The sequence below is a fragment of the Catharus ustulatus genome, chromosome 7 (assembly GCF_009819885.2).
Source record: "Catharus ustulatus isolate bCatUst1 chromosome 7, bCatUst1.pri.v2, whole genome shotgun sequence".
NCBI classification, from domain to species: Eukaryota; Metazoa; Chordata; class Aves; order Passeriformes; family Turdidae; genus Catharus; species Catharus ustulatus.
Window position 1 is genome coordinate 22,269,726 of NC_046227.1, and position 24,777 is coordinate 22,294,502.

A 24,777-nucleotide genomic window follows, 5' to 3' on the forward strand; every position below is an offset into this window, starting at 1 on the left:
CTGCTCAGCAGCGGGTTGCACAAAAGAGGAAAGGCGGTAACAAAGCACAACCAGGCTAATTAGGTCAGAGCCGAGCCGGGCGCGATACGGCCACTGCAGCCCTCCTCTTCCTCCTCCTCCTCTCCTCCAGACCGTGGAAAGCCTCCGCTCCTCTCCGCCGGGCACCGCAGCTTTCCCCGGCGCTGGAGCGGCCCTCGGGCCCCCCGCCCCGGGGCTGCTCCGCCGCGGGGCCACGGCCAGGGCTCGCCCCGGGCGCCGAGCGGGGCTAAGCGCCTCCCCTCGCCCCTGTCCCCCGCCCCTCCGCCAGCCCTGCCCCGCCGCCTGGCACCGCCGCGCCGGCCCCGAGCGCTCCCCGCGCCGCCGCTCCGCTGCCGCTGCTGCTCGGCCCGGCCGGGCGGGGACTTGGCAGCAACTCCCGGGCAGAGAGCGAGAGTGCCTGCCCCCGCTCCGCTCCGGCTTTTGGGTGGAGGAAGGTCTGAGCTTGGCCGAGGAGCAGCAGCAGCCGCCGCAGCCGGAGAGGAAGAGGCAGGAGGGGGGAGAGAGAGAGAGAGAGACGGAGAGGCGGCTGGAGCCCCCCAAAGTACCCCCCCATCCCTGCACTGCAGGCTACATTTCCAGCTTCATGGGCAAAGTGTGGAAACAGCAGATGTACCCCCAGTACACCACCTACTACTACCCCCAGTATCTGCAGGCGAAGGTAGGGTCCGGCACGCCGGGCGGCGCGGCGGGTCTGGGGCTGGCCCCGCTGCGGGCGGCCGGACAGGGCCGAGCCGGGCGGGAGCTCCGCGGCTGGGGCACGGCCCGGGGGAGGCGGTCAGGTTGCACCGGGGGACGGAGACAGGAAAGAGCCGGCAGCCCCTTCCTGCCGCCCGCCGCCGCCCCGAGAGCCCCCGCCGGGCTCCCACCCCTTCCCCTCGCTCCCCACCGTGCAGTCTCCGACCTGACTCCCCTCTCGCCTTTCCCCTCCCGCTGTCGGTCCCTCCTCTTCCCCGGGGCTCTCGGCGTGTCTCCTCCTTCCCGAGCACGTCCTCGGCCACCCCGCCGCAGAGCGGAGCGCTGCGGGCCGCGCTCCCGCTGCCTGCCCAGCGCAGCCCTGAAGCGGGGAGAGCCCCCGGAGTTGGGCCGGCCGGGGCTGCCATGGCCGTGCCGCCCGCGCCGGGCTGCTCCGACACCCCCAGGGCTGACAGGGCGTGCTCGCTCTGCCGTGGGCATGGCCGTAATCCCAGTTAAATACGGGCATTGGGGAAGCTCTCGGGCTCGGGTGGATACTCATTGTCTGTGGAGTTGGACCTTTGTGAGCTGCCACCTCGCAGTTTTCAAACTGGATTAAAAAACGCATTAAGGGTCCAGCTTGTGATGATTAATGTTGTACGCGGGTAGCTGCTGTTGGCGGGGATATTGATGTTAGCAGTTCTTGCGGTGGAGGATCTCCACCTTTTTCCCTTTCTCCTTCAAGTCTTTAAGGGCAGCCAGCCCCACTGCTCTAGAAGCATCATGCTGCAAACTGGCAGATGCAGAGGTGGTTGCATCAGCTGTCTGGAACATTTAGCATAAGCCTTTCCAACCACCAGTGACACTCCTCACAAATCAAAACAGACCCATATGAGGCTTCAATGTGTGAACTTTTTTTAGAGGTTATAACCGTGGTGCGGATTTGGTTGTGATTTTTCTATTTGTTTTTTCTTTTGCTGTTGTACTGTCTTGCCTCTTTGGCAATGGCAGGAAAGAATTCCCTTCCCTTTATCTGCACACTTGACATGCACTTCTTTTTATTGTGTTTGTGTTACTGTATTGTGAAATGTGTTTTAGACTGCTTGGCTGAAAAATAAATTCCATTTGACAGTCATGAGACATTTACAAGGCAGCAATGAGGAGGCTTTGAAATGTGCTTTCATATATATAGAAATTGATAGAAATGTGACGAAGGTCTTTAGGTGATTTGAAATGACTAATCTGTTAAATGTGTAATCGACATCAGGCTAAAGATGTACAGACTATAGCCATTCAAAGATTAAGCTGCAGAGTAATCACTGCATTACTGTTTGCATATATATATATATTTAATGCTTTGTTTTAAAGAAAGGTGGAATGCCTAAAGGACATTTGCGAAGCCTTTTGCATCACTTAGCTGTATAACTATATGTACATTCTCAAATGAAAAAATATCTTTATTCAGAAACTTTTACCTTCATGGTTTTGTATGACAATAGTAAGTCACAAACCAAGTACAGAACATGGAATATATATAAAGCAGTATCACTTGGCTGTTTTGACCTATAAATAATTGAAGAAGGACATAAACTCTAATAGCTTATAGTAGTTAGTAAAGAATGATCCTAGAAATCCATGATCCTATGAGAAAGCATGATGGACTGTCTTTTGAAAATGTTTCCTGTACAGATAATTTAATATTGATTTGTATTACAGTCAATGACATCTTCAAACTGTCTTGCAGTCTTTGCTATAAAATTATACAGCCTGAAATTGCATTACTGTGTTTCAGGAGAGAACACAGAGCCATTTGACCTACACTCATGAAATGAAATATCTGAGAGCCAGGGAAAGTTTCCTGTTTTCAGAGAGCTTGATTTTATAAAAGAAATAATAGAAAAATAGGTGTCTCCTTGGTATAGATACAGGGACCAGTAACTGTAGGTTTTGATACTCAAGTATGCAGAATCCAGTAATAGAAGCAATCTTCTCACTATGGGTCCCCTCTGAAGATTTAGAAATATTAATTTAATTCATAGTTTTTAGCTGTTCTATTCTTTAGACCCTAAAACAGTTCACTGTCCATTCTATGTCCACTCCTTCAGTAATTCTGGAGAAATCTTTGATTTTTATTAAACACAAATGATAATAGAAGTGGATTACCTTTGCTGAATGAACGATGGGTAATAGTATATGATTGCACTGGGGGAGGTAGGAAAATCTAAACCAGAAGTTCTGCTTCTCATATTATCCTTATTTAAATAGTGATGGAAAATCTGCTGACTAATAATCTGCAGATCAATAACTAGGAGGTGACAGGAATTTCTTGAAGATGGATTTTTCTGCGGCATAGTCAAAAATACTCATTAGATAAATTGCATATATTCCTAATGGCTTTTTAGGTTAAAATGTTGATGTGGTCAACTATTTTAATTGATATTAATATGTTATAGATTTTAAAAACCAGATTTTGTATTTGACTGTTATGATCTTCACAATATTATTCATGAAGTATTCAAGCTGGTTCAGTGATATATTCTGTAAGGGAATATAAACATTTGCTGTGATTCAGCACCTCCCTCCTCCTAGTCTTTGGGAGCTCATCATCAAAAGAGATTAGTGAAACCGTGGACTTAAATGAAAAGAAAAAAATTAACATTGGAAAAAGACTCTTAAAATGAAATTTCATTATGGCAATGAAAACAATTTGAAATGGCTTTAAGTTGAAGCTTGTAAAACCTTCATTTTTGGGACAGTTTTTACTCTGGAATGATATGTTTGACATATCTTCCAAATTTTGTGTCTTCTAATGAGTGTATGTTTTAGGACAGTTCTTGTATTGCTGGATTGTATGGCTTGTCAGAGAGCATCAAAAATCTTTTCCATGTTCAATGGATGTTTCTAATGGCGTGCTTTCTTTAACTATATTTCTGTATCATTGCTTTTCAAATTTCAACTCAGTTGCATTTGATTTCCATACTTGAAGCTTTACTTATAATTGAGAGATTTTGTATTTAAACATTTTGGTAAATTATTTTCATTAAGATTACATGTGTTCTACCAATGCTTAAAGGCCTCTCTGCCCAGGAGTAAAACTTGGCTGTGCCAGGCAGAGTATTGTAATATTTAACAAGACAGAGTACACATAAACAAATACAAACATATAGAGACATGTTTAGCCACAATCAGTCTGCTTTGGTCAAGTAAGAAATAAAAGAGAGTCTATATTTTGTTTTCCCATATCAAATGGAATTCAGGGTCACAATGCACACAACAGTTTACAACTAAGTTGTGATAACTACCTGTACTACTGGTATTCCCTTGAAGACTAATGTGGCAATATGAGTAATTCCACTAGTAGGCTTTTGTATCATAAAGGAAAGCTCTTAGTGTCAGAGAGAGTTCGAAGAGGATGGCAATATTTCCTATAGATAGCACGGCTTATCTAGAGTGTAAGCATTTAGTAGTTGTAGATAATACCTATGTGATACTTGAATTCTAGTTATTTTGTGTGATTAAGTAACAAAATCTAGAACTAATGAAGTGTTGTGAATCTTGATAAATTGTCTTCAAGTGGGCTTTGACCTTTATCATTTGGCAGCTGCAGAACTGGTGCTTTGGCAGCTCTGAGAAGAACCAATATTTCTAGAAGTTGTGTGGGTTTTCAGGCAGGACTGTGGATTGATATAAATTGTAGTGAGCAGGCAGATTCTGCTATGTCAAAACCTTGTTCTCAAGTTGTTGAAACCAAACTTTAATATGGGAACACTTAATTTTTATCCAAACCTGTTAATGGCAAGAGTAAGAAGGAAATCAGTTAACAGTATTAAACGAAGTAGACGTGAAATTTTCTTACTAGCAGACCCTGGATAAGCTGCAGTTTAGTGTCAGTATATGAAATTAATAGATCAATGTAGAACCTTCTGCTTCTAAAGCAGAAGAAGTAGGACCTGCTAATTGCCTGCTGCTAGTGTGTGCCTTGGCACTGCATTCTTACCAAGCACAGGTCTGTCGCCCTTAAAAAGCTTCAGTAGCTTATGAGCTGATTTTCATCAGTATCAATGATTACTAATTCTAATCAGTTTAGTTAGATTTATTCCATATGTACTGAGTGTGAAATCTTACATAGTAAAAGACAAGTTTACAGTAAAGCAGAGTACGCATGTTTGTAAGGTTGGACCGAAGTAATTTGCACATTTTATATTCTGGGAAGTTGTATTCATTGTCCCTAGTTGTGATCTCTGTGGTTCTTGACTGAGATTAAAAATTCATTGAAATAAAAGGAAAAAAAAGTACAGGTTTGTTGCAGGCAAACTTCTTGTCTCCATGCAGTTACCTGATCCCATTATCCTCCTCAGCTTCTTAAATGTGTTCTCTCCTATTCCTGACAGGCTGAAGTTTTATTGTGAAACTATCCAAAGAATTCCTTCCAAAAATGTGCTATACTGTGGAAGGGAAAGAATTGTTAAATTGTTTAAGAAAAACTTGAGTATTTGGGAGGTAAAATAATCCCTCTGACTATAGAATTATTTCAGAGGATGGAAAATAGAGAGAAATGAAGAGTATTATCTAGAAAGAGCATTTTCTCTTCTTCCAAACATCCCAGTCCAAAACTGAGAGCATCTGTTTACATCCATACGTCAGACTAGCAACTTTCTGTCATTGGTCATAATGATTGTTCTACATGGTTGTTCCAGCCAGCTTGTTTTGTGAGGGGCATCTCTACCCTTGTTCCCATTATGGCTACTTTGAACTTCTAAAGTTTAGTTCAGTTAGCCTGTGATACAATAGAAATACGCCTTTCAGAAAGTATTTATAGAGACTCTTGCTGGAATAATGCTTATATATGCAAAAGCCTCTCCAGAAATGGTTAAGCAGAGTTCATAAAAGCTCTGCAAGTGTTCATATCATGTATTTTAGTGTACATCATTGTAACTCTCTAAGTAACTCTGATAAAGGAACATGAGCTGGAGGAACACTTCACACCACCATCATCTTGCATACTGGCTTCATTGAAGTCAACATGTGTTTTGCCTTTCATTTCAGATAAGCAACATTTACTAGAACCTTGATTTATGGTTGGGTTATGCTGATCATGTTTAATTTGGAGGTGATTTACAATGCCATGATGGTCATACTCTTCACTTCAGAGGAACAAAAGTTGGGGAGTGCAACTTAGAGATTGTGTGATTGGGCTGGAATCAAGGAAAAGCTGCAACAGCATCCATAAGGTGTTTAATTTTGTATTTTTCTCCTAGGGACTCTGTTAAAGAGAGTTTTTAAAAAGCACAACTTTCCTCCCTGAATCCCACCTCTAATAGGGAGGGATGGTATAAATATGAACATGCTACAGACTGAATTGCGAATGAAAAAGCGAAAAAATATTTTCTCCACTGAATCAGTGGTGGAAATTAGGTTCTTATTAGCTTTCTAGGTTTAGAAGTTTGAGACTAAACTCATCCCTAGAGTACCCCACGTTTGGGGCTTAATTTGATACTGTGTGATTTGCCTCATTTAACAAATGTCAGCAAAATCTTGGTCCCTTTTGTGTTTCTGTAGTAACTTTACTGCAGACATATGAGCAGATACTGAGTCTGATGGTCTTAGGGGACTGACTTTAACAGAAAAGTGATAAACCTATATATGACTTGAAATAGTCTTGAGACATTTATTCAGTGCTGTTTTCCTTTTGTATTTGATTGTTAACCCCCTCCAGGCACTGCATTTGTGAATGTGACGTTTATATCCAGTCGGTAGGCAGCAGCTGTAAGAAGCCAGAATTACACAATGTCTGATTTGTGCTGGTGTATTTTCTAGCTTTACCCTTAGCACAGGATCCCAAGGCAGTCATGAAAGGTGTGCAATAAGTTTGTGTGGGGAGAAGCTAATTTTCTTCGAATAAAACAATTCTTTAAAGTATGTTTTTTTTCAAAATTCAGCTGGTATTCTTCATAATGATAGTAGGTTTTTTCCTCATTACTTTTAAACCAGAATTGAGCATGCTATGTGCTTCTAAATACTTTACTTCTAGTTAGAGCATGTCTCTAGGTCTCAGTCTCAAGGATGAAATTTCCTTAGTAAATTTCTGAGCTTCCACTCACTATTGAAAGAACAAAGAAAAGGTAGGCAAAATTATTCATGTTTTCCAATGGAGAATAATACAATATAGTAAAGCATTGTTTTCTAAATCTATTTTTCTGTAAAACAATACCTTTAAGAAATATATCTTTTTAGTATATACATATAAAAAAATCTTGGACACATTTTTTCATCTGCTTTGAAGTCCAAGTAGCAAAGTTTGAGCTATCAATGTTGATACTAGATGCATCACTCAGAAAGGGAATTGATGCTACTAAGTGTTTCTAATGAAATAAATGGGATTGTTGTAGTAGTGAAGAAGTTTGAACAAAGGTATAGTAATAAATGGAAAAATACATCTTGGTACAGTTATGTATTTCAGCTTCAGTCTTCCATAATGAAGAGCAGTCAACAATGGTTTTTAAAAAGATTAAAAACAAATTGTTTTGCATTAAAGTATAGTTTTGGTATACTTGAAGATGTATGCTCAGATTTAGCTAAAATTATATACTTGTTTTTGTTCAATTGCATAGACTTCTTGTGGCCTGTGAAAAGTAGTATTCACAACTATTTGTACTGGAAAAACTCCTTTGCTAACAAACTGAAAAATGTTGGAAAAGCCTGTTGATAAAAATCTGTTCTATTTGTGTTTAATTAATTTCAGTCAAAACAGAGACAAAACAGATTCAGGTCATATTTACTATAAATAGATGATAATTATTATCTGACTTCATGCATCTTCTTAGTCTTTCTCAGCTGAAAATACCAAGATCTGTGTTTAAATGTTATTTCAGTAATTTCTAAGCTGAATTATGTTATCTCAGAATTGAGGAAGACAAAGAACTTGGGGCATGGGTAGGTATAACCAGATACAAGGCTCGCTTGTTCTGTGGTAGCTTTTGGAGCACTGTGTTCTTGTCCATGGTCTGACATTGTAAGAAAACATTTTGTCTCAGCTGCTCCAACTTGATGAAAACATTTCAAAATATATTTAAGCTAAGTTTCTGAAATCTCAGCATGCATGTAAGGCCTGTGAGAAATGCTTCACAATAATTTCAGGTAGATAAACAGAGTTTACTGATACAAAATGGAACACAAAATGTTTGGTGTGGCTCTTGCGCATTGAGAGGGAAGTATTGAGGTTTTCTAGAGAAGTAGAGTGAGCAGGCTTCACTTTGTGGATTTTACAACAGGTTAAGAAATTAATTCCTGTGCTTGTCTCTTGGCAACACACACTGACACCATTTCCAGAGCAGTTTATAGGCTGTGGTAGTATCTGTGACCTCTTCTATCCCTCAGGCCAGAGCTACATAATCACTTTAATTTTACATAACTATGTACAGCAGTCAAAAAGGGCAATCTTGTCTTCCCCTAATGTTCCCAGCAACCTATTTCCCTTCCCCTGTTCTGGCCTTAGTATTTGTATGATCAGTCAATGAGCTGAATCAAGATACCAGTCTGGTTGAAAATTAAACCCAAACCTCCCAACTGCAGTATCTTTTTCCAGAGGAGCAGCTAATGAGATACTTCAGAAGTCTGAGATTTGCATGGCTTTGGGTGAAGTTGTCTCCAAAAGAAGTCCACCCCCTTGAGCCTCACTTTTGTTTGGTGCAGTGATACTGTGTAGCTCTTCTGGATAAAAGATTTTCTGGGCCTTGGCCAACAAGGCTACTGATTACACATAAATTTGCTAGTTATACGTAAATGCATATAACTGCTAGCATAATTTTTCTATGACTTTATCTCATTTTTTGTTATTTTGAATTGTGTTAGATATTGGTGCACTAAGTGTTAGAAAACCTTTTGAGTCTGCCTTTCATTCTTAGGATCAATGATTGTGGAGGTAAGTGTGAAATAATTTGCTGAGAGGGCTTAAGTTAGGTATAGGCCTGGGAGGAAAGAATCAAATGTAAATGAAACTTCCAGAGGCCTTGTAGCATAGTGTTACATCTAACTTTCCATTTTCAGCACAGTGCAACATTGATATTTTATTTCATTCTGGGGAAAGAGGGGAGAAGGCTGGCACTTCAAATTAGCAGCAGCTGCAGAATTAAGACAAGGGTGTTAGTGACTCATTTGGAAAAGTACTAGCTAAAACATTCTGTCTCCTAGAAAAAACATTAAAGAAGGGTTTATGATACAAACTTTGAATTTTGTGAATAGTGTCAGTGACCCTCTGGTTCCCTCTGGGTAGCTTTCCCGATTAGTGACCATTTGCTTTTGACTATTGCACATGAAAATGAGGAGAGTACACGAGGACATTTTAGAGGGGGAAACTGGGCTCCTGTCAGGGTCAAAGACTCCAGAATACCTCTTACTTCTTTTGACCCAGTCAGTTGTCCAAAAGTTCAGATTATTATTATTGTTCCAGGTAGCTGGAAACAAGGGCTGTATGTAGTAGTTTCTTTGATGCATTTGAATAAATGACAGAGTAGTCAAGCTTCAGTTTCCCTGGACACAGGAAACTTGGATCATAGTAGAAGTTTCTTTGTTCTCAGTCCTAAATTTCTTTCCCCAATTCACTATTCTCACTGTTCGGGCTTTTTACTGGACTTTATTCACAGTATTTATATTTAGGTCGTTCTCTACTCTTTCCACGTCTGTGTTTGGGTGAGGTTTTTTCCCTTTCTCTGGGTATTTCCCTGTTTTATGCCCAGGTCCTACAAGTGGCTTTATTTAGAAGAGCAGGCTATTTTAAGAAGAGAAGGCTAAGGGGAGATCTAATTGCTGTCTAAATGTATCAAATAAAAATGCATTGAAAAAGTGGAGACAGACACTTCTTGGAAATGCAGGGGGATAGGATCACAGGATTATTCAGGTTGGAAGGGACTCCAGGAGCTCTCTAAATCAGCCTTCTGCTCAAATCAGGTTTGTCTAGAAGATCAGGTTGCTTATAGCATTATTTGGTGTGTTCTGGAAAGTCTTCCCAAGCATGGAGATGCAGAGCCTCTCAGCACAACCTGTTTCAATGCTAGCCATTCTTGTAGTGATTTTTTCCTTATTTCCAGTCTGAACCTCTCTTTTTTCAATTTAGGCTCATTGACTTAACCTCAACCATGGACCACTGTAAGAGCCTGGCCCCTTCTCCTTGATAACCTCCTCATAAATTTCCATTCTATAAATGGAAAGCTGCTATTAACTCCCACCAAAGCCTCCTTTTCTCCAGCCTGAACAAACCCAGTTCCTTCAGCTTTTCACAGAATATGTGATCCAGCCCTCAGCCATCTTTACAGCCCTGCACTGAACTTGCTCTGGCTTATCAGTGCCATTTACTGGGGGCTCAGAGCTGCATGTGGGGCTCTGAATAGAGCCTTTCAAATGGGGATAGTCCCCTCCTTTTGAATGCAGCCCAGCAGGAACACCAGAGCATGCTGCTGGCTTATGCTTGGCTGGCTGCCTGCCACAGCCCCCAGGTCTGTTCCAGCAGAGCTGCTCCTCCCCAGCCAGCTCTCAGCTGACAGTTTCAAGGGGCTCTTCCTTTACAGGTGCGCAACTTTGCACTTCTCTGAGGTAAAAATGTTAAAGACACCAGTCCCAGCATAATGACTTGCAGTGCTCCACTTGGTCCAGGCATGACATTCACTGCTCTCCCCTTGTCTGCAGAGCTGGTGGTTTTATCGTAGAGGGGAATAGACTACAGGGTGCTGCACAGTGGACACACGTTAGGACATAAGAAAATTGTAATTACATATGAAGATTTTTTTTTTATCGTAAGTGTGCCTTGAAGGCACTGAGAGGGGTTCTGGAATCTCTGAGAGATGGTAAAAATCTCAACTGGACAAGGTCCTGAGCAAGCTGCTTTTGGAGGGAAGTTGGACTGTATGACCTCCAGTGGTCCTTCCCAAACTGGTGTGGGATTCTGCAAGGCTGGCCCTGGTAGCCATCCATCAGCATAAGAGGCTCTAAAGTAACTGTTACTCTTCCTTCCTTGTTCCATCCTTTTAAGCTGTGCTGTGGAATTTGGAAAGGAAAGGTATAGAAGGAAATCCCATTTTCTGTTTAACAGAACATGCATTATACAAATATGTAAATGACATTTCAATAATCATAAATCATGCAAATTCCCTTATCCCATTTTAGCAAATATCTTGTTTAAGCTGCTTAAAATTTGAGGTTTTAGGTTTGTCTATTTATTTTTCTTCTGGCAGAACATTATAGTGCTACAAAATTATGCTCTAAATTGTGACAGACTTGTATACAGTCTTAAACCAAATCACTTTTTTAGGCCGACATTTCTTGTTCCTGCATCAAATCTGAATATGTTGATAAGTTTTTGTCTGGAACATGGATTCAAAATGAAATAGAACAATAATTAACCCCCAAATGTTGTTTCTTTCCAAGCAGGCATTGTTGAGGGGTATAGCAGAATACTGAGGAAGGCAGTATTCTTTCTAGTAGAAAAAATTGGAAGAATTGACATGTTCCTATTGCTTTTCACTAACAGTTCTGCTATATTGCACATTACTTTTCTTCCAAATTACAGTTAGTTCATCAGCTGCAGGAGCTATGGATACATGAAAGGCTTCCAAAGCCACCCACCCAACTTCTTTAGCTTGCTCTGCTTTTATTAGCACTTCTTTCCAGTGTCTTTTATATACTCTCCCCCAGATTTTCTAAGGATTTTCAATGGCAGGTATAATAATAGGAACTCACATGTTCCCAAATCCCAGAGTTAATCTTAAAGATGCTGCTTTTACTAGATCTTAAAAAAAAATAAAATCACAGCTATGGTTGTCAACCAGATTGGTGATGAGAAAAACATGTAAAACCCACCAAATGTCAGTTCATTTTTACACTGCTAACTAAACTGATCATAGTTGTCCATTAATTCTGAATCCTAATTTATTCTGAAAATAAGGTTTCTTGTTAGGTACCAGAATATAAATTTAGGAGCCCAACACTGGATTAAGTTGGCCCTAAGGTGACTTTCAGTGCCAGAAAGTCAAAGATAGCAGCATTGTCACTGTAGGTCATTATACAGAAGTTACCAGTTGAGCACTTCTTTATTTTTTTTTCTTTGTCCTGGAGCATTTATCTTGATAGTGACTGGGCTATCCTAATATTAAAAAAAAAGGTACAGATTTTTCCAGACATATAGAATTGGGAAAAAATGAAGATACATTTGTGTATTGGGGTTGTCTTTGCTCTTAGGAATATTAAATGCTATTCTTGGAAATTTATTTAGTTGAGGGCCTGGAACTGGGAGGAATGCTACCAAGCATCTAACACTTACATACTGAGTAGCTATGGTACTTTCTGGAAGAAATAGCAAAATACCATGGTAAAAATGAAAGAGATTGACAAAAGTTTATTTTGCCGTGTTGCCCCTAGAAGAGGCAGAAAAACAGCTATGCATATTTTATATTTGTTGCCCCTTTCCTTCTTTTAAAATTGAAAGTGGAATTCTATGTCAGATGAATAATTGAATAATGATCAAATGAATAATAGATATCTTTTTATTCATATGAAATATAATGGGTCATTTTCCATGCTTACTTACACTCTAGTCAGCTCTGTCAAGGTTAGTATAAATGGCTGCTCTTCTACTGATATTTATAGGAAGTTTAGAAAGGTGTGTATGCTGAACAACAGAACTCCTGGCATTTCTGTGGTGCACATTTTAAGAGCAGGAGTTTATCTGAGTGTTGTCTTCCAAAACATTTTCTGTCCTTCTCACTGGTGGAAATTGTGCTACTGGTGTCATACAGGGAGGATGCTGCACATCCCAGTGCTCTGGTGGTGGTTGTATAAACACATTTTTAAAATGTGTTGGGTATATAGTCTAGTTTAGATTTACCTACCAGCTGTTAAAAAATACTCATAGTAGGTTCAATTTCCTTAATTGATTAGTTACTGTTATTCTTTGATCATTGAAAGTGTGGTGCCTCCTCTGCAGGATAGCCTGTGCTTCAAGTAATTCAGATATTGGGCAACTAGTGAAGTATGGATGTGCATGTATTATTTGTAAAATGCTCTGGGTTGCTGTCTGTGTAATGAATTAATTAATGTGTAAAATGGGCACTAGTTTGTGATATTTTTCATAGATTAGGACCTCTGTCCTTCTCTCGACACTGATACTAAGCTCCATGTGTTCTTTAATTTAAATGTCCCTAAAATCTCATCTTTGCAAAAAAATCATGCACCAGAATCTTCCTTTTATGTCAAGAAATAATAAACATAATCTTAAGTTGGATGTTTATTTTATTACAGCCCCCCATTTTTCGGTGTAAATGATCTGGAAAATCTCTAGACCATACCAGCCTGTGGGTTTAAAGCAGAGTTCAGGAGCCTCTGGATGTCTTGGAGACAGAGCAAAGAAGGCTCACCAGTATAAAGGGTTGTGTACAAATTTGAGCAGCTTTGGCTTCCCTAATTATTGGAGGGTGTTGGGAGACTGAGCTGGGATTTCTGGGAGTAGAAAGCTGAGAGCCATGTCTGGGAGTGACAAATGTTTCACAGTTTTTTCTCACAAAGTGAGAATCTTTTGATAATTAGTACTTACTGCAATTGCATCTGGAAAAGAGGAAAGGAAGTCATGTCTCAGTATGGCACTGAGATAACAGCAGAGAAATAGACTGGATTCTTCGGTTTTATTTAATATTGGCCTCATGGAAATGACAGACACCTTTAGAACTACCCACTCTTGGTCCTTGCTGCCACATTGAAGCCCAGAGCACCTGGGCTTGAGGATGGTGGGTTTGCACAGAGGGGAGATGGTTCCATGGGACTGTTCCAGTTTGATTTCTCTGCCCTCAGCACTGAGTTTGTGTCTGGAAGTGGCTTGAATAGGCTCTGAAAAGCTGGCTGTAGACCTGTCTCTTGAGCCTTGTGTTGTCATTTGAGATGGGAAAAGAGGAAAAGGTAACTGGAAAGTACAAAGCCAGATGGAGGGAAAATGTAAGGAAGACTAATTTTGAAAGAGAAAAATTGCTGTAGGGAATAGATAAGGGAAAAGAATAAGTGAAAAGAGCAGAGAAGGGCAGAAGCCAAATTCAGTGGAGAGCCTGTGGCATGTATGCCAGAGCATGGCACAAGAAGACACCTCCAGCTGCCAGGCCATCCATGGGGAGTTGCATCTCCAACAAAAGGAGATTGAATGCAGTATTCTGCAAGAACTCAGTTTGGGGACTGCTAAAGTTCACCAAGAATAAAAGGTTACTTTCACAAAAACAATGGATGATTTTGGGGAACAGGTAGACAAGACCTCTGGGTAAGGCCTTGTTTTATACAGATTGTGAGAGGACAAAAGATGCTCTTGGGGCAAATGTGACAGTAATCTTTGCCTCTTATCTGCTGCAATCCTGTTGTGATACTGGATATAAAGTCACAGAGGTAAACTCAGAACTGAAGAGTATGGTGTTTCTTTTTACTTCTTGTAGCATATACATTTGTTTCATTGTTACACTGAAACTAGAGTAAATGCAAGAACTTCCTGAACACTCTCTCAAGCGATGTGGTGGTGGTGGTGTAATTTTTTGATATTTTATGTGTCTATAAATTCTCTCATCCTGATAGGCCTGGCATGAATCTGAATCCAAGAAAACACATAGTATAGCGAAGACTAAATGGGGTTAGTATCCACTTAGCAGACAGAGTATCGCTGCTCCTACCAGAAGTGGCTTAGCAGAAAAGGAACCCAAAAGGTTCCCATCTCCATATAAAAGATCAGAAGAGTATCAGTCAGAATGAAACTTAGAATTTACAGTAACATATTCTTTTGTCTTTAGACTTCATGCATAAAGTGATGCTTTCTTACATTAAAGTTTTCCTTGCTCATTTGTGCTGTTTGTGCTATGCCAGAACCCTTATGTGTCCAAGCACCCTGCTCTGGCCATGTGTCAGTCTGCTCAAGGCTAAGGTCCAGCACTGCAGCCCGAGGAGATCCCGTGTTTGGACTAGAAATAAGATTCTAGCCTGCTTTGGTGAGCAGAGAGGTGGGCTTTCTGTTTAAATTAAGATCACTTGGAGGAAAAAGCAGGTTAGAAGTGCTCAAGTCATGACTGCAGAATAGCATTTGCAGTTTCTATAACTGAAATAGAATGATCTGTATGTTTTAATTTGTTTTATGTGAAGTGGCCAGAATTAATGTGTGTTACGGCCTTTGGTGGTGGTGGAAATTATGATGCTCCAAAGGAGTGGCACACAGTTTGTATTTTTCTGTCACAGTCTACCCTTGTGGAGCAACACAGCTCACAAAAGGGCTTCGGTTTTATGGATGAGTTGCAAATAATGTGATTTTGCACTTTGAGTATACTGTCCTGAAGATATAACTACATCCAAGCAAGAGAGTAAGAGATCCTTTTTAATTTGTTCAGGTTTAATGTCTCTGTTCTGTAGCTTTTAGTTTTCTTTCTTTTGCATGTTGGGTTGGTTTTTTTTTTGTTTGATTTTTTTTTTTTTTTTTTTAATCATGGGTTATATTGGTGATGTTAACACTCAAAAATGATGCAATCTCAGAGTTTTGCAGCATATAGTTTCATCCTGCATATCTCTTGTGTGCAGTCATTCCCTGAGAATGGTAATTGGCATCTAATTCCTTGATTCTGACAGCAGGGATCCTTGAGAGGCAACTGCTGTGCCAGCACTGGGCACAGTATTAGCACAGCGAGCACTGGGGGAAGGCCAGGTATAAGGATTTGTTAGGTATTCTGGAAAATTTATCCCCAAATAGTTTCAAGTGGACAGAGCTTTCTCCTTGGAAAAGAGAGTGCCATTGCCCAAAACAACTTAATCCACTTTCAAAGCCAGCTAAACAAGAAAGGGAATTCTTGTGCAAGGTGAATGCCTTGTTGTGGCGTTACTGGTAGATGCAGTTAAATTTAAATCTGTTAATGGATGCACGAGGCTTCTGCTCCTGCCTCTTTCCAGGATGAAGCCTTAAAGGTTTGATGATACTGAAGTAAACACGCTGCAGTGTTAGAGAGTAAAAGCTGTCAACGGTGCAGAATATTGATGCTAACAAGATTTAGAGCTCGTTTGCACTTACAAATATAATGGAATTTATAAGGAGATGCTTTTCTGGAATTATTGGGCATATTAAATTCCCATATAGATGTTCATGTATCTACACATCCCTATCCAGGGTTATTTCTGAGTATTTCTGGTAATTTTCCAAATGTAGACAAGACTTAATTAAGCTGACTCAGTGTGCTAAACTCATGTCACCTAAAACTCTATTAACTATATTGTCCTCTAATTAATGATTTTAATAGTTTTAATTATGTGACTAAATCCAGTAATAGCAGAAGTAAATAAATGCACAATGAATATTCATTCTCTTCACCTAGTGAGCATTTTGCCTGCCTGCAGTATTCAGGACTGGGCTGCAGAGCACTTGGCAGAACACAGATGAGATTTCTCTGTGTTCTTTTTGATGTCTCTTTTCTTGAGAATTACAAGTACCAAAATTTCATAGGTATCTTGGATATAATTTTAAATTAAAAGGTTTCTAGGATGTGCAGTAGTGCAAAACACAAGTAATTACATGAGTGTATCATAACTATATTAACAGATTTAATTAAATACCAGGAGTTTTAGGAGTAAAAAGTTATGTTATACAGAGGAATGAATATGAAGTTGCTTAGCTTTATAAAAACCACATATAATGTGATGCATATAGAGACGTATATTTAATTTAGGTACAGTAAGTGTTGGCATGAGACACCTACTCTGCTCAGTTGTAGCCCTCCAATTAAAACTGGAGGGGAATGGAGTTAAATAAGTTATGCCGAATAGAATTTGACTCTAAATACAGAAAAAACCTCAATTGAAGTGTGCAGCATGTTCTACTTCTGCGACTCTTACAGACTTCAAAGAGAATTGTACATTTGCATCCCAGGGCAGAAATTGGCCATGTGCTTGGAAGCATGAAATCTCTCAAGGTAATACTTCATAACTATGGAATGTATCCCATGACTGATATGTAGCTAAGGACTGAGAATCAAGTTACACATTAGGAATACTTGAAATTAAATATTTTTCTAGTTAAAGAGAGCATTATGCTGGGTAAACAATCTATATTTTCTTTTTCTAGAGATGCATTGGCGCATAAATATACGAAGCCTTTAAATATGTATGTTTGTATTTCCTGGTCTTTACTGGATTTTAGTAATAATTCTTTAAGAAAAATTAAAGATATTTTTCCTTGTGTTAATTTATTGGAGTTTTATGTTTGACTCTTGGAAATATCTATTTTTAATTTATTTTTGCAATCTTCTTTTTTTTTCATTCCGATTAAGTTTGGAATTTCTGATTTTAGGCAATTAATTTCCAAACATACCAACTTGTTTCAGCAAGGAAGGGCCAAATATCCCTAAAATCTTAGTAGCATCTGCACTGAAGCGTTCACTAAGCCACTGTCAGTGGTCTTTTAGGAAAAAAAGTTACTGAGAACAGCAAATAGATTGATGAACTTTGTTGCATCCAAGATGTACAATAATTTCCTGGTTTTTCATTCTCTCAGTGACCCAGAGCTTGCAGGTACAAGGGAGCTGTTTTGTCCTCAAGTGGACACTTTCTGTCGTGTCAGCTCTGCTCACTCTTCTGAATCCATCCCTATAGGAGCCAAAGCCCCATACTGGGCAGCTTTAATGAGGGGTATTGGACCCCTTCTGTCTTGTTTTCTTCCCAGGATACTCCTGCCTTCCTAGAGTGTTGTGCCAGGGAAGGTGATGATCATTTTGGCTAAACAGCTCTCATAGTTATGGAGACCCTTCTCTGTTGCCTTTGAGTGATGTAAGAAATTACCAAGGACTCAGCCAAATCTTCAGAAAGCAATAGAAAAGGATGATGTTTATTCAAAATTAAATGGATAGTAAAGGAAAAACAAATTTTCTTATATTTGTTCTTTTGTTTGATGTTCTGTTCCTGTGAGGCCAGCTGGTCAGGAGGGTTGTCGCTGGAAGCTGGGTGTGACACACTGGAAGGTACTTGGCAATGGGTGCAGTTGATTGTTCATTCCTCTTTGCGCCCTTGGAGCAGGCTGGCAGCCTGCACAGGGGGCTTTCGTGCCTCAGGCAATCCCAGGGCACAACGTGCCCTTGAATAAGCAAAAGATGTAGTAGAGATGTTTTGTGCAATACCCCTTGGTTTTAAGGTAGACTACTACTATTTAAAAAACTTTGTTGCATTCTGTGAGTTCAATATCCTGTGACTAATGGGTACTATTAGGGGAATCTCCAATGTTGAGAGATAATGTCAGGCTCATCACAGACCTGATAAAGAGCAATGCAACACATTAATCTCATTGTCAGAAAACCTATATGTACATCTCAGCTGCAACAGAGACGGTATTTTTTGCTAATACTTTGTTTCTGTCAGTTTTAACAACCTTCAGCTCTGCGTCACAATTCTCAAAATGCTTAATCATGAAAACAGCATTTGTAGCTTATTGATGTAGTTAAGAATATTCACATGATTAAAAATCTGGAGTTCTCTCTGACCTGTGCAGGTCAAGTCTGAAGTATTGTGCCTGTCTTTACCAGAGCTCTGAATTGCTTAGATTCTGACAAGCACATACATTAAAATGTTGATGTGCTGTACTTTGCATACGTTTTTAGAAATACATAGTTGGGGTTGGATAAATACTATACTGATTTTTATGTTATGTTGCAAAGTAAAAGCCATTTACAAAAAAGCACATATTGCAGTACTCATCCCCAAGAAGGAGTTTCAAATGAGGACTGCATTTATATGAAATCTAATGGACATTTCTTCAGTAAAATTTCACTGTCTTGCTGAAATGCAGCAGCACTTATATAATAGAAACTTGGAACACTGTAAATTGTGTTCTTTCAGCAATAAATGAACTTTCTTCTTAAATTGAACTGAAGTTTAGGAATGCAGTGTTCTTTGTCTCATAATTGTCTGCCTACACACACTCGGTCTGCACTTTGAACAACTCGCCACTAAAGAAGCACATGTCCTGTATTTTTGGTCTCAGATGTATATTTTTGTAGTTAAAGATGTCTTGACATTTACAAAAATAACTTCATAATGATTATACATTGGAAGTAATGGTGCCAGTTTTACATTGTTATATGCATACTTGTTAGAACATGAATGATATTTTCAGGGTAACCATACATTTCATGGGACTTTTAAGTATTTTTTGCTCCATTAAAGTTGAATATGCACTTTTTTCCTTACTAATCCAGTATTGCCATTCGTTAGGCAGTGATGAATATGTTCTCCAGACAAACTAACAAAAGACAATAGATCAGTTCTCCATCCAGGAAAACAACATGATGTAAACAGAGTATTAGACAGGGGCTTTAGAGGACAACCTATCAATCTATGAAAGAAAAAGGTCAGCCTGGTATGATGCCTCTAACTGTGCTTCAGAAGAGGTAAATATAAAATCATAAAGAAAAGTAACTGTCATTAAAAGCTAAGCCTGAAAAGCACAAGCTTCATTATCGTGCTGATCTGGATGAACCTTAAACAATGTTTACAGTAAGGTTTGGAGAGTTGCCTAGCACTGGTGTATACACAATTAAACAACATAGCTGAACTTTTCTTTCATGTCAGCATACTGCTAAAAAGACCTCCATTGTACTCATATGATAGTCATTCTTGGAACTTACAACATAAACAGGAGGAGAGAACACTGAGTGTAATTCTATCCCGTAGTGGCTGAGTGCATTGAGGGGCATGACTGCATTTTCACCTGTGCTTCCTGAGGAGTAAATGACATATACAAAATAATGGTAAGGGTATAGCAAAACCTGAACTCAGTTCGGACTTGTGAATGTGTACCTGAATTTGGGAGTTGCAAGTATGGGCTAATAGTTACTTAATGTATTGCAAAATTAATTCTGATTGGTTTGGGCACCCTTATATCTGTGACTAATAAATATCCATATACTCCTCCTTGTTTTGGTATAGTAACCCATGAAAGGCAAAAGCAAATTACTGAAGGAATAAAGGAGAGCCACAGCAACAAGCCAGTTGGTAGACTTGGAAAGTGGATAATCAGCATGTCACTAGTCCCAGAAATATTTGTGTTTCACAATGTAATACCAGGAGTTTCCAGAATCACCAGTATTATTTTATACTTATTCTAGTTATTTTTAATTTTTTATTTTAAAATAAATTATTTTGGATACTTTTGCATACATATACACCATAATAGTTCTTATAGTGCTTGCAACTAATGTTATTTATTCAGTTTTTCATTAACTGGCCACCCTCAGTTCCTATTAAGCTGTTTATTTTTATGTAGAGACTATACCCGAATGAACATGTTTAATTAAAATATTAATGGATGTATGTAAAAATGGAAGGTAATTTTGGATATGAATTTAAATGTACTGTGTATGACTTACAGTCATACAGTGTACAACAATTAATGAGATTGTGTGCGGTTGATGACACTACAGAAAAATGGACAGTAATTTAGTGGGATATAAAAAATGTTTGAAACTTTCATCCACATCCAGAAGAGAAGGGTTCAAAGCTTACAAAGAAATTATAAACATAAATCACAGAATCACAGAATGGGTCAGTTTGGAAGGAACCAGACTAGGCTCTTTGGTCCAACCTCCCTGTTTCAGTGGGACCATCCCGGAGCACATGGCACAGGATTTTTTCCACACAGTTCTTCAATATCTCCAGTGAGGGAGACTCCACAGCCTCTCTGGGCAACCTGTTCCAGTGCTCAGTGAAGTTTTTTATCATGTTCAGGTGGGACTTGCTGTTAATCAATTTCTGCCCTTTGCTTCTTGTCCTGTTGGTTGGTACACTGAGCAGAGCCTGGGCATCCTCTTGTCACCCTCTCTTCAGATACTGACAGCCATTGATGAGGTCCCCTCTCAGTTGTCTCTTCTGGAAGCTGAACAGGCCCAGCTCCCTCAGCCATTCCTCATAAAAGAGATGCTCCAGTACTTTAAATATCTTCATAGTCCTCTGCTGGACCTGCCCCAGGAGCTCTGTGTCTCTCTTTTCCTGATAAGACCAGAACAAAACAAAGCACTGCAGATGTGCCTCACCAGGGCTGAGCAGACCTGCTGGCCACGCTCTTCCTAATGGTCTCCAGGATCCCATTGGCCTTCTTGGTCACCAGGACACACTGCTGGCTCAGGGACAGTTTGTTGTCACCAGGATCCCCAGGTCCTTCTCCACAGAGCTGCTTCCCAACAGATCAGCTCCCAGTCTGTGCTGGTGTGTGGGGTTATTTCTCCCCAGGTGCTGGAGCCTGCATTTGTTGGAAATAGATGATGTTTTCTTTCAAAAATCCTTTTTCTTAATCAAAACCTCTTGACCTTTGTTTTCTGGTGGAATAGTACTAATCCTGTGCAATTTCAGGTAATCACAACACTCACTCATCAGAGATGAAAACAGGTTTTTGCGTTATTTGCAGACTTGAAATTAAGGTGTTTAACCTATACATTCTTTTCACTTTCACTGAGCTGCTTTTACTGCTCATTGACCAAAAATTGTTCACACTGCTGTCTGAAATTGCAGTTTATTACAGTTGTGATAGAATAATTATATTCTACTCTATACTAGAGCTGATAATAAGAGGAAAAATAATCATTTTATGTTGTCAAGACCCTCAATCCCTCAGTGGTGAATAACTTTCAGTTTTCAAAAAAAGGCATCTCATTTATTTGGACAGATACTCAGCTGGAGAACAGTGACATGCCAGTATTATTGCTTTAAAAATCAGAATTTAGGAGTGGTGCGTGGACTCTTGTGAGAAAAGTAGATAAAAAATTTCATTAGCAATCCTGTGGCATGTTTGCTAACAGCGTTAGGAAGTGCTCTTCCAAGCAGCCCAGTCAGGAAGTGAATGTACAGGGACTTTATTACCTTTGAAGTATATTTTCTCAAATTGCTGTCCTTTGAATTAGGCCTTTCTGTCAGATGCAATTCATGTTATATTGCCAGCTGTTGCCAGTACCTTTTCCTCATAATTTTAATACAAAAAAGTTCCTTCAGTATCTATCAAGTTCTTTCTTTTTGATTTAGATGGCTTTTTGTATATTCTGAGGAGCCAAAGGAAGATCCTGGTTTGCAAAGTGAAGTGAATATCTTGGTGGTCTAGGTGCAAAATTTGATGGATAGCCACTGGGTAGACTGAGAGGGGAATTCACCATTTGCTGGCACACAGCTTTGTGCCTGCAGGTCTAAACAATCCCCTGTGGGGACACTGGGTTTAGACAGTGCCTGGTACTTAGGTGTGCAGGGATTATAGTCTGAGGAGAGTAAAAAGGAAATGCCAGATATAAAGGCACATGGCTGCTGCACATCAGTAAAGTCAAAGCTGTGTCCACTGTGCTGTGGAGAGGTTTCCATGTGAGCTTTGGTGAAATTTTTGTTGCTATGGGTAACATCACCCATATTAACTTGAATGGGCTTATGCCCAGCTAATGGAAAGGGAAATACTCTAAAAGCTGTTAGAGTTTACTTTCAATTGCAACTATCACATTTCCTTTAAGACTGTAAGAATATCAGGCTGCACAGCATGTCTTGTGGCTGTAAAGAATTCTGCCTTAATAACATTTTAATGTTTGCTAATATAAATCTACCTTCTTGTCTGGTAGCACATTATTTTCTTCTAATACTGGCATGCATTTGTAGCTACTCCCTCTGTGTACTGGTGTCAGCAGTCCTGGTGCAGATCAGGGGTTGTCACTGCTTCCATGATAAATTTGTATTAACTAGAGCTAGAGCATATTTCATTTGTTACGTTAACTCATAAACTGGGACTTTGCTCAAAACTAGTTTATAGAAAATAATTTATATGAAATACGCTTCTCTGTTTTTATTTTAAGAGGAAGCTACTATCTTATTTGAGTGTTACTTGTCTTTAAAAGTGACTTGACTTAGCTTTTTAAAGTAAGTGAGAGGATGTTACTTGATATTTCAAAATGTGGGCCAAAAGTCTTTACACTTCAATGGTAATATGACTGGATTAATGTTCTAAGGAATTCACTCAAACATTAGTAAAGTAAGTATTAAAATAAATATCAAAAGATAAAATAGAACTAAAATACATCTTTGAGTAAGTATTTTCTGGATTTAGCTCATGCTGCGTTAAGGTGCTGCAGAATGATGAGGTCCTATTTATGTACTAAAACAGGCCTAAAATGATACATGAGAAATTCCCAAGCATTACATTGTTCCCTGTCCAGTTTCACAACTGTTATGATTATCTTATTGGATCCAATACATACAGTTGCTATACATTGATGTCAAGATCACTTCAGCTACACAAATCATTATTTCAGTGGAATTAATAGTCCTGTGTTGCATTCCAGAAATTCAGTGATCTATGTTCACTTATTCATTGTTTCTGGGAAAACTAACATGAACTTGTAGACCTTTCTGCCCAGCACACCCAGACATGCAGGTTTAATTTTGTTCAGGTATTCTTTATTTGCTCAGTCCCTAACCACTGATGTGATTGGTAATAGATAAATGAGGAATCCAGATACAAATCATACAATAGGCTTCCCTTCTAGTGATCCCCATAAAGTCGTGATGCTTAACCTATAAATTGTTTGAATAGTTTTGGGTTTTCTTTTAAGATAAATTCTAAGTACAAATTGCTGGAATGTTGCTGTTGTGAATTGTTACTGAAATTTACTAACTTAGATTTCTTCATCAATTCTTTCTTAAAACTGTTGTTAATTTTTTCATGACACAGGAAGCATGACAAAAAAGGCAGGAGCCAGTTCAATTTGTAGACATAAAAAAATATAAACCACTGTAACCCATCGAGCTAATTATGGTATTAAAAATTGACATCTCCAGACTTCATGCTTCCTTTTTTAACTTTTGCACAATGACAAAAATGGATGTGGCATACATGTGAAGCAACATGAATTTGCAGTCAGAAAAGAGAACTATTAACAATAAACCTCCATGGATGCAGTCCTGAAGGACTTTGTGTCCTATTGTACAGCACTGGGATTACTCATAGTAGTTGGGATTTGTTCTGGGACTTTACAGGGTTGCCACCCAACCATTTTGTGGCTCCCAAGATATGCAGAGCTTTTATAAAACACAGAAGAGCTGAAGAGCATAGGGAAAGTACTTCTTTATATGTAGCCTTGCCACTTCGGAGATGCCAGGACATGCAGGTCTTACGGTGCCATCACATTTTAAACAGAACTCTCCAGTGCTTTCACTAGCAAGTTGTGCTTGAGAATTGATGGCAAGAATATGACCCCGGTGTGGTGTGTGCTTGCAGGCTGAGCGGTGGTGGGAGGCCAGCTGTGGAATGTGGGAAAGTGGCTGAACTGCTGAAGTCATGCAGGGAATGTTAAATGTGTCTCCAGCTGGCAGGGAGCTGCGGCTTAAACACAAGCTCCAGGTTCTGGGCATTGCCGAGTGTTCCCGGCACCCTCGGCTCCCGCTGCCCTCAGCACGGCGCCCATACGAGTCACAGATGGATCGAGAGGAAAATTAGATGCTTGTCGCCTTTTAGGGGAGTTTTAATGGCAAATGGAGTGAGGCAGCGAAGGCTTAAAGTTTCTTATTATGAACTAAGTGTTGGAGTAGCACAACCAGTGAGAAGTGTGGTCCAGAAAAGTTAATGCTGCAAAGAAAAAGAGCTCTCATATTTTTCTTTTAATCCTTGGGGTATGGTTCTCTTAGAGAAAATGCAATTCACCCCTCTTTAACAGCCTGCTAAATTCGGCAGGAAAGGGGGGTGTGAGTGGGTGTTCTTGTTCTCTTGCAGCTTAGCCAAGTTCCAGCTTCACAGTAAAAGCACCAGAGGCAGGGACTGCCACCTACCTGGCATGGCAAAGGGCAGGAGTCCGTGTGAGATGTGATGCTGCTCTTCTACGTGGGCAATTAGAATTTCCTCGTGTCCCCCAGTATTCCTTGATTAGCAGAGCAGCTGCTGGGAATACCCCTAAGGGATGTCTGCAAGGGTTTTCACATGATTTTTTTAATCATGCTGGTGTCACTTTGCATCAGCCCAGAGCCAATGGGAAAATATACTGGGACAAATCCTGCCAAGATGTCAGTGAGGTG

The 24,777-nt window shown here is 39.8% G+C and overlaps 1 protein-coding gene across 2 annotated transcripts in view; it reads left to right on the forward strand.

Annotated features, from left to right (window-relative positions):
- The first annotated feature begins 346 nt into the window (after window positions 1-346).
- The window catches only part of RBMS1 (RNA binding motif single stranded interacting protein 1), a 143,354-nt gene continuing 118,923 nt past the window's right edge, over window positions 347-24,777 (forward strand). For both annotated transcript variants that reach the window (XM_033064742.2, XM_033064743.2), the window contains exon 1: window positions 347-697. In XM_033064742.2, the coding sequence (XP_032920633.1) occupies window positions 623-697 (75 nt within the window). In that variant the 5' untranslated portion in view covers window positions 347-622. The remainder of the gene's footprint in view (window positions 698-24,777) is intronic.